At 41.1% G+C, this 18,530-nt stretch overlaps 1 protein-coding gene and 1 pseudogene across 3 annotated transcripts in view; both read right to left on the reverse strand.

The window, feature by feature from the left end:
* Positions 1–18,530, reverse strand: part of Fam171a1 (family with sequence similarity 171 member A1) — a 140,938-nt gene that overhangs the window by 60,532 nt on the left and 61,876 nt on the right. For all 3 annotated transcript variants that reach the window (XM_021241952.2, XM_004861747.3, XM_021241951.2), the window contains one exon: positions 3,137–3,364. Coding sequence is in view for 2 of the 3 variants with exons in the window: in XM_004861747.3 (XP_004861804.2) it covers positions 3,137–3,364 (228 nt within the window). In the remaining variant the exon portion in view is untranslated. The remainder of the gene's footprint in view (positions 1–3,136; positions 3,365–18,530) is intronic.
* On the reverse strand, positions 6,476–10,436 carry LOC106010798 (zinc transporter ZIP6 pseudogene; annotated as a pseudogene).

Consider the following 18,530-nt stretch of genomic DNA (forward strand, 5'->3'; position numbering starts at 1 on the left):
TTTAAACAGAAACACACAAAATAAAGTGATGTGAGCACTTGATAAAAATGTGACCAGAGGCTATCTGGCACTTCCTTTGTGTTTCCTTTACAGTGGCAGCTCAGTGTCTAACTCTGAGTTCAAGGAAACTTCACACATGCTGACACCCGGGAGCAATGTGGATGTGCTGTCCCTTTGCGGTGGCTCTCCTGTACAGGCAGAGCGCATCTCCGCCTCTCCTGTGTGATTTCCAGTGATTCTTTCTGTGGCAAATGGGGACGTGTGTCAAAGGTTTCCTCCTGATGACACCTAATAAAGATGACCTCTCCTCTTACTGGTCCTCCCTGGGTTCTGTTTTAGGTCTTCTTTACCCTCCTGTACAACTTGAATTGCTTTGGGGAACCATGGTTTGCCAGGGCTCCTATCACTCTTCAGCTGGGCAGAAACCTGAGGTTCAGCTCTTGCTTCTTCTACTCCATTCTCTTCCTTAACTCTTTTTTTTTCTACTCTCCAAGGCCCTGTGGATACTACCAAACATTTCTCAGGCTTATCCCCCTTTGTCTACGATCTTCCTAAATGATCTCCTCAGTTATAGCCATATCAAATCCACTTTCCATTGCTCACAGAGCAAGGGGCCCAAACTTCTGGGGACATTTTTATCTGTAAATATCTTGTCATAGGGGCACAGGGCTGCCTGTTAAAATACAGAATCCTGAACCAAGATCCCCAGACTGAATGGCTGAGTGCTGGAATCTGTATGTTTTTACAAACACCTTCTAATCCTGATATCTGTTGACCTCTGGACTTCGTACTCACTTATGCTCTTCAGGAAACTTGTTCACTCGCCTGCACTGGTTAAACCTTCCTCCCCCGCATCCCTTAACATCCCTGGTATGTTTATCAGAGGACTCTCCCCACATGACTTTGTATGTCAATGTGCCTGGAGTTAAGGGATGTCCAGACAGCTGGTAAAGCATTACTTAGTCTAAACTTTTGCACTACTTATTTGCAAAGCTTCAGTAGGCACAACCCCATCCCTCTTTTGCTACAAGGGAACCCCAGTGGCCTAGAATTTGATTAGAATGACTGACTGACTGCCCCAGGGAGTCTGGGAGGATACTGTAGGAAATGACTGGCCCGTGGGAGGGTGGATTGAATGGAGAAAATCTGTCAAGAGGGTGGGCACCACCTACCTGGTAAGGGACCCAGGCAGAGCAAAACGGCAAAGGGTGAATTCTTGCTCATTGTCTTCTGGGGCCAGGACACCTGTCTTCCCCTGCCCTTGGATTCAGGGATCCATGTTCTCTAGCTTTTGGACTCTGGGACTCACACCAGTGCCTTCTGGGCTCTTAGACTTTCATCTCAGAGTGAGACTTACAGCACTGGAGTGCTTGGCTCTGGGGCTTTGACTTGGATGGAGCCACGTTCTTAGTGTCCTGTTCTCCAGCTTGGGACAGCCTACTGTGGGACTTTACGGTCTCTGTGATCTAGCGAGATAACTTCCCCAATACACCCTCCTTCATCTCTCTCTCTATCCTATAGGTTCTCTCTCTGGAGCATCCTGAGTAAAACACCTGTGTGACAGAAACCACTCTTGGGGCTGATTTTATAAATAAAGTAGAAACTTTCTAGCACAAGGTCTGTGTGTGGTACCCAAGACAGTGGCCAGTAAGTAGCAGGTAGTTAAATAAAGCTAGGCCTGGTGTCTAAACCCTGTAATCCCAGCACTCAGGCAAGCTGAGGCAGGAGGATTATAAATTCGATTGAATTAGTGAGACTCTATCTCAAAATAAAAAAATAAAAAAGGCTGGGGATGAATTTCAGTAGAAGGGTTCAAACCCCAGCACTGAAATAAATAAATAAATAAATAAATAAATAAGGGCCGGGGATTTAGCTCAGTGGTTCCACCGCCTGCCTTGCAAGCGGGAAGTCCCGAGTTTGATCCCTGGTACCAAAAAAAAAAAAAGAAAGAAAGAAAATAAATAAATAAATAAAATAAATTGAAATTTAAAAAAAGAATCACATGAGTTTAAGGAGACACTGTGGCTGTATAAGACAGAACAAGTATGCCCCAGTACGGTTGGTCACAGGTTTCAGGAGAAGCAGGGTCCTGGGGGAATGTGTTCAGCTGCTGCGGTCAGAGCCAGGCACTAGCGTTGGTATTTGGCCAGGCAACATCTTCCAAGCTAACACTCATTGACCACATACTGTGCAGTAGGTGTTGTAAACTAGTTAAAACATGTTAACTAAGGTTTAGTCACAAGTACTCTACAAGGGAGTCTAGTTCCATTTTACAGAGATTTCCATGGAAGGTGGAGGGGCTTAGTCACAGAGCAGGGGCTAGAGCCCAAGTCAGTCTTACTAGAGGCTGCTCCTGCCACGACTCTGGCAGGGTCTTCGCCAGCTCTCAGCTTAGCCTTGGCCCTCACTCACTATCTGGGCCTAAGATGCAGCACGAAGAGACGGGCAGGGGGAACACACCCGCTGATCACCTACTCCGTCTAAAGCTCAGTCTGTGTCCGCTGCCCTCCTTGCTCCTGGGGTGGACGTGCTGCTTTGAAGTGATGACCCGCAGGGAGGGGAAAAACAGTCTCTTGCTGCCTTCCGACGCTTCTGGGCATGCTGTGTCTCCAGCATTTCAGCTGAGGAAGAGGGCCCTGAAGGCAGATGAGGACAGCACGTACTGACGCACTGCCGAAACCCACACTACCAGCGGCTACCCATGAGGCCAAAAGCAGAGTGCTGGAGAGATGCGCAGACACTTGAAAGCTTCCCGTCGCCTTGTTTCCATGAACAGGCAGAGCCCAGGCAGCGTCACCCACTGACTCCACCTGCCTTGCACACGACAGGGCTGGAGAATGTGCACACAGATCTTACGGCCTGACACGTGCCTTCAGGAATGCAAGTGAAATATAAGACATGGAAGGTGAAATGGGTCATGATTTTTATGAGAAACCCCAAAATGTAAATAAAGAACAAAACAAAAGAAGGGGAGACTGTGGAGATCGGAGGGACTGGGGACCGGAGGAGGTGCGGGGAAGAGAAGGAAGGAGAGCATTGGGGTGCGTGTGTGCATGCGCCAGCTCCCGCGGTGAATGTGTTCATTACGCATCACACATATATACTGAAAAGTAGAGTAAAATAGAGAACGCCTTACCAGGTAGTCGGATGGGCTTCCACGGGGCAGAGTTTGGCACATAAGCATGCTTGGCGGTGGTGACAATCAACTGACTGCCCAGCTGATACTGGAACTTGATGAAGGCGATGCCACCTGTCCCCGACGTCCCCGAGGCAACGGAGACCTGGTTGGCGAAGACCTGGATAATCGCATCAGGGATGGGCTGGTGGGTGCTGGCGTCGCTGATGTGGACCTTCAGGGTCACCTCTGCAGAGAGGACAGCGCTGTCAGTCAGGGCGCAGCAACAGCGTTCTGCAGCCCACCGATAGGGGCTGAGGGCAGACGTGCTAAGAGGATCTAGGTCTGCATCCTCCCTATGGGTGACTGAGTGGGGCCATTTTCTTATTAAAGGTCTCTTTTTACCTCACACACTTCAAAACCACTGCCCATCCCAAACTGCTTTCTTCTTTACTCCTTCCCACTCATTCCAGCAACTAACCGAGGGGCAGATGCCGTCCCTCGAACACACTAGGCAACAAGTGCCACACTCTCTCCTCCTCCTCCGAGCTGCTGGCAAACAGCCCAGGCCTGGCTTGAACGCTACAGAAGAGACGTGGGTGACCCTGGGTTTCACAGCCATGATCTGCACCAGTCCTGGCAAACTTCGGACGGAAGTAATCGGGAATGTCATGCTAGGCATCTTGAACACTGGACCGAATAGTAGTAAAAAGTATCTTTTATTAATGTATTTTTATTAGTATATATTAATCTTTTTTATTATTTTTAGTGAAACATTTAATGGTACATTTTCGATATACATAATGATAACAGTCATCATAGGGAATTTGTACCGGTACGTGATATATCTTGCTTCTTTTTTTCCATCTCCCTTCCTTATATACAGAAGCTTTGTTTCCATTTTTTCCTTCCATTTTCCTTGTCCCTTCTGTCCTTTCCCCCTCGACCCTGCCTGTCCCTCTTTTCATTTGAACATTTTCTTCCTATTTTCCAATGTCTGTTGTACATTTTAGTCCTTATTTCCACTTTCAGTTTCTCACACCAGAGAAACAATGTAGTATTTAAACAGGTGTGCCCGATTTATTTCACCTAAGAGTATGGTCTCAAGGTGCTAGCTAAAAATGTCTCAAGCTTATCCTTCTTTATGGCAGAGTAGTACTCCATTGTATTAAAAAAACCCCACATCTTCTTTATCCATTCATCAGATGATGGTCATTTGAGCTGTTTCCAAGATTTACATATTACAAATTGTGCCTCTATAAACATGGGTGTGCATATATTGTTGTAGTATGCTGCTTTTAATTCTTTCAGGAGGATACCAAGAAGGAGAATAGCTGGGTGAAATGGAACCTCCAGTTTTAGTTTTTTGAGAAATCACCATACTGATTTTCACGGTGATTGTACCAGTCTACACTCCAACCAGTGCAGAAAGGTTCCTTTTTCCCATAATCCCTCCAGCATTTGTTATTGGTTGATTTCTTGATAACAGCCATTCTTTCTGGAGTGAGATGGAATCTCAGTGTTGTTTTAATCTGCATCTCTCGAATGACTAATGTTGAACATTTTTTCAGGTATTTATTTGCTGTTTCTACTTCTTTACTTGAGAAGTGTTTATTCATTTCCAATGCCCATTTTGGATTGGGTTAAATTGGGGGGGGTCTGATTTTTATGAGTTCTTAAATATTCTAGATATTAATCCTTTGTCTGAGGAACAGCTGGCAGAAATTTTGAGGGGCTGTCTTTTCACTCTGTTGGAGGTTTCTCTTGCTGTGCAAAAGCTTTTTAATAAGATGAGATCCCAGTTATTGATTCTTTGTGACAGTTCCCGTGCAACTGAGGTATTGTTCATAAAGTCTTTGCCTACACTTTGTCTTCAAGAGTTCCACCTATTTTTATCTTCCAGCAGATTAAGTGTTGTTGTTTTAATATTTAGATCTTTGATCCATTTTGATTTTAGTTTAGTGCATGGTGAAAGATATGGATCTAGTTTTAATCTTCAGGATGTGGAAAGCCAGCTTTTCCAGCATCACTTATTAAATAGGCAATCTTTCCTCCAGTGAAGGTGTTTGGCTCCCTTGTCAAAGATGAGGTGGCTGAGTATGTCTGGAGTTGTTTGTGCACCTTCCAATCTGTTCCACTGATTCTCAGGTCTGTTTTTTTGCCAATACTATGCATTTTTAAAAAATCACAATAGCTCTGTAGCATAATTTCAAGTCAGGGATTGTGATACCCCCTGCCTTGTCTTTGTTGCCCAGAATTGCCTTTGCTGTCCTAGGTCTCTTCTAGTTCCAAATGAATTTTAGGGTTATTTTCTCTAATTCTGTGAGATATGCTATTGGAAATTTGACTGAGATTGCATTAAACTGGTACAACAATTTTAAAAGTATGGCCATTTTCGTTATATTAGTTCTTCCTACCCAAGAACAAGGGGTATCTTTCAATTTTCTGATATCCTCTTTGATCTCCTCTTTCAGAGTACTGTAGATTTCAATGTAGAATTCTTTTACTTCCTTTATTAGATTGATTCCTAGGTGTTTCATTTTTTGAATGCTATTGTGAAAGAAATTATATCCCTAGTTTCTCTCTCAGTGAGTTCATTATTTGTGTACAGGAAGGCTATTGATTTTTGAGTGTTGACTTTGTATCCAGCTACAATACTAAATTTGGTTATTAAATCTAGAAGTCTTTTGGTGGAACTTTTGGGGTATTCTATGGAGAGTATCATGTCAACTGCAAATAATGATAATTTAACTTCTTCCCTTCCTATCAATATTCCTTTTATTTCTTTCTCTTGTCTAATTGCTCTGGCTAATGTTTCCAGAGCTATATGGAATTAAGAGTGGTGACAGTGGACATCCTTGACTTGTTGCTGATTTTAGAGTGAAAGCTTTCAGTTTTTCTCCATTTAGTATGATGTTGGCTGTTGGTGTGTCATAGATGGCTTTTATCAGATTGAGATAAAGATCATCTATTCCAATTTTCTGTATCGTTTTTATCAGGAATGGGTGTTGGACCTTGTCAAACATTTTTTGTACATCAATTGAGATGATCATGTGGTTCTTGTCCTTGACTCTGTTAATATAGTGTATTACACTTACTGATTTATGCACGTTAAACCATCCCTGCATCCTTGGGATAAGTCCTGCTTGGTTATGGTGTATAACCTTCTTGAAGATTTGCTGCATTGTTTGCCAATATCTTATTGGAGAGTTTTGCATCTATGTTCAACATGGAGATTGGGCTGTAGTTCTCTTTTTTGGTTGGCTCCTTCTCTGGCTTTGGTATCAAGGTAATGCTTGCTTCCAGGAATGAATTTGGGAGTACTGCTTCCCTTTTAATTTCATTAAATAGTTTGAGAAATAGTGGCATTAGGTCTTTTCTAATTGTAGAATTCAGCAGTGAATCCGTCAGAGCCTGGGGGTTTTTTTTGTTGTTGTTGGTAGGTTTTTAATTACATCTTCAATTTCATTGACTGATATTGGTTTATTTAGAATTTATGTATCTTCTTGATTCAGTTTGGTAATTCATTTGTATATAAAAATTTGTCCACTTCTGTATTTTCCATCTTATTAGAATAAAGGTCCTTGAAGTAGGTATTGATGATCTCTGGATTTCTTCAGGATCTGTTGTGATTTCACCCTTTTCTTTCCTAATTGCAAGGATTTGAGTCTTTCCCTTTTTTTTTTTTTTTTTTTTTGGATAAGTATGGCTAAGGGTTTGTCAATTTTATTTAATCTTACAAAGAACCAACACTTTGATTCATTCTTTTTTTTTCTGACATGAAGCATTTATTCTGAAAGAAAGAAACATCTAGATAATGCCACAGAAGCCCTAGTATGTCTACAGTACCTTATATAAAAGGGAAAATTGCTCACAATGATGACACTAAAGCACCATAAGATACATAGTACTTTCTGAATCCAAGAAGTCAAATATACTCAGAATGGGTGTTAATGTCCTCACAGAGATCAAAATTTTAATACTCTGGTATTTGGTAAACCAGACAATTAGAAAACCCAATCATATAACTTTTGGTGATATACAATTTGGTGATAAAGTCTCTTGGTGATACAATATTTACTATACCCATCTATCTTACCTCCACACAAATACTTCTAAATTCCAATTTCTTGGCCAAGTGATATATTGCTTGAATTCATTAAATATACTTAGTTTTTGCTTTTATACAAACAAATGTACAACTAAATTAATATGTATATGAAAAGTGCTATGACTTTACAGGAACATCTATACTACTTATGACTTTTAAAAGTTTTATCTAAATTTCTTCCCCTGTATTAAACAATTTTGTGATTTTTATAAGAACTCTACACCTCGATTTTCAGATTCTTTTCCCCCTCCTTATTCCTTAGCCTACACTGAGTAAGCTTTATTGATGTTTTAGGCTTTGTGCATGTTCTTGAGAATTAACAGTTGTTTCAGAGGCCTAGATCCAGTATGAGAATTACTGTATTAACTTAGTGCACAAAAAATATTAAAGACATTTTTCTGGAAATATACAAAATATGCCAGGTGAAATATCTTGTTTATACAATAAACTGGGAATATTGGTGAATTACACACATAACTTCTATTTCCAAAATAGAATAACTTAAATATTAAAAAGTACTTTCATGTTACCAATATAATTGAGCTTATCAGAATAACAAATTGCAATATTCAATACAAAAATCACAAAATTCACTAACTTTAGCTGCTGTATATCAAACCATACAAACTAATCTCCCATTTAAACTATAGACAGCAATTCTTTACAGCTACTTGAGCATTTATAGCCTAATTAGAAATTTATACAAAACACAATTTTATGTTCAAATATGGAAATAAGTGACATAATCCCAAACCCAAAAGTATCCTAGGATTCTGTACAAAGAAATATCCCCAGTGGCTACATCCATGGTCACTAGCATCATTATGTAACATCTCAGGTACCATATCAGTCAGAGCAACATACATGAATAAGCCAGCAGTAAGTGCAAACATTCACATGGAAACATTTTCATCATAATGCCCAATGAAAATTCCTGTTGCCATTCCAAGATATGCCAGCATGGCCGACAATGCATTACAGAGCACAGCCTGCTTAACAGTCATGCCAGGCTTTTTAGTAAGACAGCAAAGTCACCTAATTCATGAGGCAACTCGTGTGGAACACAGCAACAGAAGCCCTTAAATCACTTGATAAGCCTTCAGTGAAAGCAGCACCAATTGCTAGGCCATCACAGAAGCTGTGCGGACTGTCACCCATTATCACCGTCCAAGCCAAAGTGGCAGTGCCAGCACCTTTCCGCTCCTCCCGAGAGAGGCACTGAGTGTGACCGGGTGGTTCTGGTGGTGCAGACAGTGATGGCAGTCGTGATGGTGGTGAATGAGGTCATCTGACCGGCCCAGTGTATCATGGAAATGTGAATGGCATTTGTTCTTGCACCCCTGGGTACATATTCGTGGTAGACTTCTTGTGGATGAGCATGAGCTATCATGACTTCTTCTTCCAAGATTGCTGGCTGCTGAGAATCGAAGTGGGAGGGCTTTTGTGAATCTGCCTATACATACCCTTCAGTTCGGTCATCTGCATCTATTTTCTCCTCATTTGTTGAAAGCTGAGATTCATACTTGGAGGAGTGCCTCTTAATCTCCACGTCATCATCATTTTCAGGCTTTTTAAAAATTCTTTTTCTTCTTATCTTTAAATCGCTTGGTCAGTGTGAGTACTTGTTCACCAGAAACATGAAATACAAGCCTCCTAGAGCTGTCAGACCTTTCCACGTGGAATCAAAATAGAAACTTTCTTCTATGTTTTGAGAAGACAGATGACTGAAAAGTGGGCCTCTTTTCATTTCTATTGATTGCTCTTCATGGCTATGACTATGGTGGTGATTTGCATGAGAATGTGGAAGAAGGTGTAATAAAGCATCACCACTCAAAGTCCCAATGGCCAATGCCACAAGCAAACTTAGGAGAAACTTGAAAAATACCTGATTCGTGAAATGGAACCAAGATAACCCCCAGCAAAGGCAGGAAACTGATGTTGGAAATGGCTATGCAGCCACCAATGCACGCTATTTGTAAAGAATATGCCTTTGGTGGGATCCCAGCCTTCTTTCTGCTTGATGTATGGATCAGACAAGATCTGGCATCCATTTGATTGAAGAGGGCTGGGCAGAGACAGCTGAACTCAGCTGCATTCAGTGGAACCTAGATGCTCACGCATGAGACATAAGCCGCTCTGATGCACTGGAACACTCCTGAGCACTGTCATTTATGTTTCTGGAATATATGACATCTTTTCTAGGCTCCCTCACAGCCTCGTTGGTTTTCCTACCAACTAGCAGTCCCACCGGGCTCCTGTGATGCTGGGGGCTGGGGCACTGCTTACATCTTCCGGGAGTTTTCCAGGTTTTGGAGCCTCTGCTGTCTCTAGAAAGTGAGCTCCTTCAGAGACACTGTTATACACGGTTGAGGTCACCTCACCAGCACTGACGACCTCCTTGCCGTTCTTTGTACCACTGGCACGTGGCAGGCAGTGAGATCCTTTCCCCTGGCTGTTGCTACCGTCTTTACCTGAACCACCAGAGTCAAGGTCTGGGCAAAGAGCTTGCCGATTATTTTTACCAGAAGCAGCACGATCACGGTGAGCTTGAGGATCGTGCTCAGGATGGTGCTCATGGTCGTGGTGGGTTCGGATTCTTTTAGTCTTTTCTACGCCTATATTCTAAGGCAATCTTCTGCACCCTTCAATTGACAAGAAACTGTTCTCTCCACAGCGGCAGAAAAGCTGCTGTACACAATGATGTTGCCCACACAGATGTGTCAACACTCGCGCCAGATTCCCATTTCGGGTTTTCTCAGTGGTGTGTGAGAAAGCAGCAGCTGAGTCTAGCTCATGAAGGAGATTTGTGGCCAACAGGGCCAAGGCCAGGATGAAGATTCCAGATAAATCGTTGGCCCCAGCACCTTCCTCTCGCAGCCTGGACCCGCAGGAGTTCCGGACGGTACGGTTACCCTAACCCTGCCTCTCCGAAGAGCCTTTACCGCACGCGCAGATGCGGTCTGCGAGGGCCTCGCTCAGCGAGGTCCTCCCGGAGCAGGACACTTGGGTCGCAGCGCCGGCGCCGAGGACGGGGAACCGGAACCGCAAGGCCTGAATGGACCTGAGCAGTTGGTCGGATGATGGGAGCTGGGCCTGGGGCGGCCGCCCTGGCACTAGACCTGAGCACGGGGCCCTCTTAGGGTGAAGGTACCCCAGGGCCCTGCCTCCTGCGCAGGCCCGACCCGCAGGGAGGCCACGCCGCGGGCGCATCACGCTGGCCAGGCAGAGCTGCAGCCGCGCACAGGGCCAGGCGGGCTGCCCCAGCGCCTGCCTCACTCACTGATTCTTTGTGTTCTTTTTTTTTTTGTTTTTGCTTAAATTCTTTTATTGGTACATTTGAGGTATACAGTTCGTTTACATTTATCACTGGGTGCTTGCACCTGTACATGATGCATCTTGGTTATTTTTTCCCTGTTTCCTGTGCGCCCTTCACCCCCTCCACTCTTCCCTATTTACACAGACTTTGTTTCCATTTTTTCCTTTTCTCATAATTTTTCCTTTCCCTTCTTCTCCCACTTCCCTGACCCCTTTGGACCTTTTCTTCCTATTTCAAATTATCAATTATTCATTTTAATCATTTTAACCCTTATTTACACTCTCAGTTTCTCACACTAGAGAAACTATTCGGTATTTACACATGTGTGTCCTATTTATTTCACTTAAGAGTATGGCCTCAACATGCATCCACTTAGCTATAAATGTCTCTAATTTCTCATTCTTTATGGCTGAGTACCACTCCACTTTATTAAAAAACCACGTCTTCTTTATCCAGTTTCCAGTTGATGGGCACTTGGGCTGCTTCCAAGTTTTAGCTATTACAAACTGTGCCGCTATGAACATGGGTGCACATATATCGCTGTGGTATGATTCTTTTAATTCTTTTGGGGAAGATACCCAGCAGAGGAATAGCTAAGTCTAGCCCTAGTTCTTTGCGGTATCTCCACACTGACTTCCACAGTGGTTGCACCAGTCTGCACTCCCACCAACAAGGGAGAAGGGATCCTTTTTCCCCACACCTCTGCCAGCATTTGTTATTGGTTGATTTCTTGATAGCAGCCATTCTTTCTGGAGTGAGGTGGAATCTCAGTGTTGTTTTCATCTGCATCTCTCGAATGACCAGTGATGTTGAACATTTTTTCATATATTTATTTGCTGCCTTTACTTCTTTGTCTGAGAAATGTCTGTTCCTTTCGGATGCCCATTTTTGAATTGGGTCTTTAAATTTGGGGGGTCTGATTTTTTTGAGTTCTTTATATATTCTAGACAGCAGTCTTTGTCTGAGGTACAGCTGCTAAAAATTTTTTTCCCACATTGTAGGTTGTCTCTTAGCTCTGTTGGTGGTTTCTCTTGCAGTGCAGAAGCTTTTTAATGAGATCCCAGTTGTTGATTCTTTGTGCTAGTTCCCATGCTATTGAGGTTTTGTTCATAAAGTCTTTCCCTATGCCCATGTCTTCAAGAGTTCTACTTAACATCCTCCAGCAAGTATAGTGCTTCTGTCTTCATATTTAGATCTTTAACCCACTTCGATCTTAGTTTAATGCATAGTGATAGGTATGGATCTAGTTTTAATCTTGGGGAGGTTGAAATCCAGTTTTTCCAACACCATTTATTAAATAGGCTATCTTTCCTCCAATGAGGGTGCTTGGCTCGTTTGTCAAAGATGAGGTGGCTGAGTATGTCTGGAGTTGTTTCTGCATCTTCTAATCTATTCCACTGATCCTGGGGTCTATTTCTTTGCCTGTACCATAGTGTTTTTATCATAGTAGCTTTGTATAGTTTTAAGTTGGGGGTTGTGATACCTCCACCCATGTCTCTGTTGCCTAGAATTGCTTTTGCTATTCTAGGTCTCTTCTGGTTCCAAATGAATTTTTGGATTGTTTTCTCTAGTTCTGTGAAGTATATTGTTGGAATTTCAATTGGCATTGCATTGAATCTATATAGTAGTTTTGGAAGTATGGCCATTTTCACTATATTGGTTCTTCCTACCCAGGAACAAGGGATGTCTTTCCATTTTCTTATATTCTCCTCGATCTCCTTTTTTAGAGTGCTGTAGTTTTCAGTGTAGAGGTCTTTTGCTTCCTATGTTAGATTGATTCCCAGATATTTCATTTTTTTTTTGGATGCTGTTGTAAAAGGAATTGTTTCCCTAATTTCTCCCTCAGTGAGTCTGTTATTTGTGTACAAGAAGGCTATTGTTTTTTGAGTGTTGACCTTGTATGCAGCTACTCTACTGAATCTGTCAATTAAGTCTAGAAGTCTTTTGGCCGAGTTTTTTGGGTCCTCTATGTAAAGTATCATATCGTCAGCAAATAATGACAGTTTAACTTCTTCCTTTCCTATCTTTATTCCTTTTATTTCTTTCTCTTTTCTAATTGCTGTGGCTAATGTTTCTAGAACTATATTGAACAGGAGTGGTGATAGTGGGCATCCTTGTCTTGTTCCTGATTTTAGCGTGAAAGTTTCCAGTTTTTGACCATTTAGTATGATGTTGGCTGTTGGTTTTTCATAGATAGCCTTAATCAGGTTGAGATAAAGACCTTCTATTCCAACTTTCTGTAGGGTTTTTATAATGAATGGGTGTTGGATTTTGTTGAATGCCTTTTCTGCATCTGTTGAGATGATCATATGGTTTTTGTCTTTGGCTCTGTTAATACAGTGTATTACATTTATTGATTTATGGATGTTGAACCATCCTTGCATCCCTGGGATAAATCAAACTTGGTCAGGATGTATGATCTTCTTGATGACCCTCTGTATTCTGTTTGCCAGTATCTTGTTGAGGATTTTTGCATCTATGTTCATTAGGGAGATTGGCCTGTAGTTCTCTTTTTGGGTTGGGTCTTTCCCTGGTTTGGGAATCAAAGTAACACTTGCCTCCAGGAATAAATTTGGAAGTATGGCTTCCCTTTCAATTTCCTTGATGAGTTCAAAGAGTAATGGCGTTAGTTCTTCTTTAAATGTCTTGTAGAATTCAGCAGTGAAGCCATCAGGACCTGGGCTTTTCTTTGTTGGTATATTTTTTATTACATTTTCAATTTCACTCATTGTAATTGGGGTGTTTAGAATTTCTATATCTTCTTCATTTAACTTTGGCACTTTGTATGTATCTAGGAATCTGCTCATTTATTCTGTGTTTTCCATTTTATTGGAGTACAGGTTCTCGAAGTAGGCATTGATGATCCTCTGGATTTGCATTGGATCTGTTGTGACTCCACCTTTTTCATTCTTAGTTGCATGTATTTGCACCTTTTCTTTCCTTTTTTTGGATAAGATTGGCTAAAGGTTTATCGATTTTATTTATTCTTTTAAAAAACCAACTCTTTGATTCATTGATTTTTTTGTATTGTTCTCTTAGTCTCCATTGAATTGATTTCTGTTCTGATCTTTATAATTTCCTCTCTTGTACGAGCTTTGGATTTGTTATACTCTTCTTTTTCTAGGAACTTGAGGTTCTGCATTAGGTTATTTATCTGAGTTTTCTCTGTTTTCCTAATATGGTTGTTCACTGCTATAAATTTCCCACTTAGAACTGCTTTCATTGTGTTCCATAGATTCCTGTATGTTGTACTGGCATTTTCATTTATTTGTAGAAACTGTTTAATTTCTTCTTTAATTTCTTCTGCGACCCATTGGTTGTCCAAGAGGGTGTCATTCAGTTTCCATGTGTTTGTAAGGGTTTTGTGGTTTCTTATGTTATTGATCTCCAATTTTATTGCACTATGGTCTGATAAAATACAGGGGGTAACTTCTATTCTTTTACATTTACTTAGACATGTCCTATGAGCTACCATGTGGTCTATTCTGGAGAATGACCTGTGTGCAGCCGAAAAGAATGTGTATTCCGATTTTGTGGGGTGGAACACTGTGTAAACATCTATTAAGTCCATTTGTTCAATGGCTTGATTCAGTTCTAGAATTTCCTTGTTAACTTTTTGTCTAGATGATCTATTTGTGATAGTGGGGTATTGAGGTCCCCCACTACAATTGTGTTACTGTTTATTTGGTTTTTCATGTCCATTAATATTTGTTTTGTATAGTTGGGGCATTTGTATTTGGTGCATATATATTTAGGATTGTCATCTCTTCCTCTTGGATTATCCCCTTCACAAGGATGTAGTGACCATTTTTGTCTCTCTTAATCAGTTTTGGTTTAAAATCTACTTTGTAAATAAGATTGCTACCCCTGCTTTTTTTTTTTTTTTTTTGGTACCGGGGATTGAACTTGGGTCCTTCTGCTTGCAAGGCAGGGGGTGGAAACCAGAGCTAAATCTCCGGCCCTACCCCTGCTTTGTTCTGGGTTCCTGTGGCATGGAGAACTGTTTTCTATCCTTTTACTTTCAGGCTGTGAATTTCTTTTTCAGTTAGGGGTTTCTTGTATACAGCATATTGCTGGATTTTGCTTATTAATCCAGTCTGTCAGTCTATTTCTTTTGATTGGTGAATTGAGGCCATTAACATTGATGGTTATAATTGACAGATATTGACTCATCCTTGTCATGATGTTTCACTGTTGTTGGCTCTTTGATTTCTTATTTTTTCCCCCTTTCCCTTTATTTTCTTACTTTGCCTGGTGGCTTCCCTCTGTTGGGCCTCATAGAGCTGTGACCGTCATTGTCTTTTTATAGGATATTGTTTAGAAGTGTTTGGAGTGCTGGTTTGGTGTTCATGAACCTTCTCAGATGTTCTTTTTTTGTGGAAGTATCTAATTTCTCCATCAATTTTGAAAGATAATTTTGCAGGATATAACAGTCAAGGTTGGATGTTATCTTCTTTTAGGGCTTGAATACTTCACTCCAGGATCTCCTTGACTTGAGGGTTTGTGTTGTGAAGTCTGCCATGATTCTGATGGGCTTTCCTTTGTAGGTGATTTGTTTCTTTTCTCTAACTGCCTGTAGAATTTTGTTCTTCTGCTGGGTTTCTGGGATCTTGACTAGTGTATGTCTAGATGTAGATTTTTTTGTTTTGATCGTGGCTAGTTGGAGTTCTATATGCCTCACTTATCTGTATGTCCATTTTTCCACCTCTGTCTGGGAAGTTTTCTACTATTACTTTTGTGAAGTTTTTTTTATGTCAATTGTACTTTCTCCTGTTTTTTCCTGGACCCCTATCAGTCTTATGTTATTCTTCTTTGCATTGTCTAGCAGCTGCTCGATTGATTTCTCATGGTCCCTTACTATTTTTAAGAAATCTCTGTTTTCATGGTCCTTAACTGCAATCCTGTCTTCTATATCTCATATTCTATCTTCACATTCCCTTAATCTGCTGTGTATTTTCAATGGAGTTTTTAATTTCCTGAATATCTGTTTGAATGTGTCTCATGGATTCCATTTCTTTCTTATGTTGGGTGATCATGGTTTCCATTTCTTTCTTATGCTGGACATTCATGGCTTCCAGCATGTTTCTGAGCTCATCTATTTTTTTTTTTTATCTGTTTCTCTTCTAGAGCTTCGAATCATGTCTTTCACTCTGCTCACCATCTCTGTAGTTATCTGGGAGATCATTCCTGCTTTAAATTTTTCTAGAGCCTCATTCATCTGTTTTGTTACTTCCTCTGCTATCAGTTCAAGGTGTCCAGGTGGTTGATTATCAGACTTTTCCACCTCATTTTCGCCAGAGTTTGCCTTTTGTGGGGTGGAAATTTGAGTTTGTGCCTTGCTTAAATGTCTTCTAATTTTTGTTTTTGGTACTGTCCTTGGTTTAATTCCTGGATGGATACTTCGAAGTTGCTTATTGTAAGTATCTTTGTTGTTTGTATTTAGAACTCTTATGGAATGATTGCTTCTCAGAGGTGTCCTCCAGATATAGCTGATCTTTAGGTTTTGAGTCTCTAATGGCTCTGAGGCTATCTCATTTTCATTATACCAGGAAGGACAACTGATTAGATCAATCACAACACCTTAGCCCAAGAGATACAATCAGCAACACAATAGCATCTAGTACCTCTTAGAAAATGACAATTTGTGGTAGTTATTAATCTATCACCTTTAACTGTGTGAATTAAATCAAAGTCGAGGACCCACATATGATTATAGTGAATAAACTCTTCAATATAGCAACTTTACCCTTTGAGATGGGGAGTTAGAATGAGTTGGGGAGGGAGGGATAGATAAGTAGAAGGATAGGCAAAGGTTAGCAGTGAGGCCAGAGGACACAGGCAAGAGAAAGAAAAATAAAGAAGAAATCTGAATTAGGGCCCGAACAGGAAGACAAAGGGAGATGAAGACCAATGTGGGACAGCAAGAGAGTGAGTGAGAGAGAGAAGGAAAAGGGAAAAGAAAGAGAAAAATAAAAATTTGAAAAGAGTAAAAAGAAAAAAAATTAAAATAAGAGCAAAAAAATAGTGGTAATTTTGAAAATAACAAATAAAAGGTAAAAATGAAGGGCCTCCTTCAGGGCATGTTTGTGCTGTCACAATAGACAATGTGGGCAGCAGTGTGCAGATATAAGTCAATGAGTCTCAGCAAGCCAGTAGCAGACCCAAGAGATTCAGGAACATTTCTGGCTGCAAGGCCCAAGTTGAGCTCCCTGTCCTCCTGCAGGGTTGAACTCTGCAAGGTTCTACTGCAGGTTCCAGCTGCCCTTCCCCTGAAGATAGTCCAGGTTCCAATGGGAGGTGGTGATCCCTGTAACTTACCAAGCACAGTGGTCTGGTGTGCTATATTGCAGAGATTCTCTTCACTTTTCCAGTGGGCTTCAGTTTTCATCAAGGAGCCTGAGAGAGGCCCTCTCTCTGTTGTTCACTTCTGCAGCTCAGGACAATGGCCTTTAAGCCCCGCTGTGCCTCTGTAGTGTGGAAGCAGGTAGCTACACAGCCATGAGGCCAGAGGTGGAGGGGGGGACTGGCCTGGGGGTTGAAGGTGCCCAGGAGGCTACACTGGTGCAGCTGGTGGGTGTGCTGAGGGGTCCTCACCATCTCACTGGTCTCCAGCTGGCCAGGGGCTGCTCAGCCTGCACTGCTATGATGGCGGCTGATGGGCATGCTGAGGGGTCCTCCTCTTTGTATTGTTTTCTTGTTCTCCACTTCATTAATTTCTGCTCTAATCTTTATAATTTCCTCCATTGTACAAGCTTTGGGCTTGACTCTTTCTTCTTTTTCTAGAAGATTGTGGCTCAACATTAGGTTGAGTCCACTGTTTTCCTGTAATGAGTATTCACTGCTATAAACTTGTTTCGTAGGACTGCTTTCATTGTATCTCTTAAGTTCTGGTATGTTGTACTGGCATTATTGTTTAATTGTAGAAACTGTCTAACTTCTTTTTTAATTTCATCTGTGACCCATTGGTTGTTCAGGGGGGTGTTGTTTAATTTCCATGTCTTTATGAAGTTCTTGTGGTTTCTTTTGCCATTGATTTCCAGTACCATTGCACTATGTATGGTCTGATAATATGCATGGGCTAATTTCAATTCTTTTGCATTTACTTAAGCACATCCTGTGAGCTACCATGTGGCCAATTTTGGAGAACATCCCATGTGCAGCCCAGAAGTCCATTTGTTCAAAAGTTTGGTTCAATTCTAATATTTCATTTTTGATTTTCTGTCTAGTTGATCTATTTGTGACAGTGGGTACTGAGGTCCCCCATTCCAACTGTATTAGTGCTTATTTGATTCTTCATGCTTGTTAATATTTGTTTTATATTGTTGGGTGCACTGTTATTTGGTGCATATATATTTATGATTGTTATCTCTTCCTCTCAGATTGTTCCCTTTACAAAGATACTGGCAGAATGGATTAAGAAGCAAGATCTAACAATATGCTGCATACAAGAAACACATTTAATTCAAAAATTCATAGACTGAAAGACAAAGAATGGAAAACAATATTCCATGTGACAGGAACCTGGAAAAAAGCAAGGGTAGCCCTCTTATTTGAAGACAAAGTGGTCATCAAGCCAAGACTGATTAAGAGAGAGAAAGAAGATCACTACCTCCTTGTATAGTGTAAATTAATCTTAAAAAATTTTAACGAGGCATTTTCATGCATACGGACCCCACAGTGTCCCCTAGGCCTTCCTCCACACCTCCCGTTCCCTTCCTTGTGTTTAACATTCTCTTGTGTTTAGCAGTCTCCCCTCTACTTTGATGCTATTTTTTTTAGATTCCATATATTAGGGAAAACAGGTGGTCATCAACATGATGATTTCCAGTTCTTTTCTCCTGTAAATGACATAATTTTATTATTCTTTATGACTGAAAAATACTCATGTGTATATACACTACTGCATTTTCTTTACCCATTCATCCTTTGTTAACTTGGCTGGTTCTGTATCTTAGTTATTGTGAACTGTGCCACAACAAATATGGGTA

Source organism: Heterocephalus glaber, unplaced genomic scaffold (assembly GCF_053883595.1).
Source record: "Heterocephalus glaber isolate CG9 unplaced genomic scaffold, H.glaber_assembly_v1.0 deba00000738, whole genome shotgun sequence".
Taxonomy (NCBI): domain Eukaryota; kingdom Metazoa; phylum Chordata; class Mammalia; order Rodentia; family Bathyergidae; genus Heterocephalus; species Heterocephalus glaber.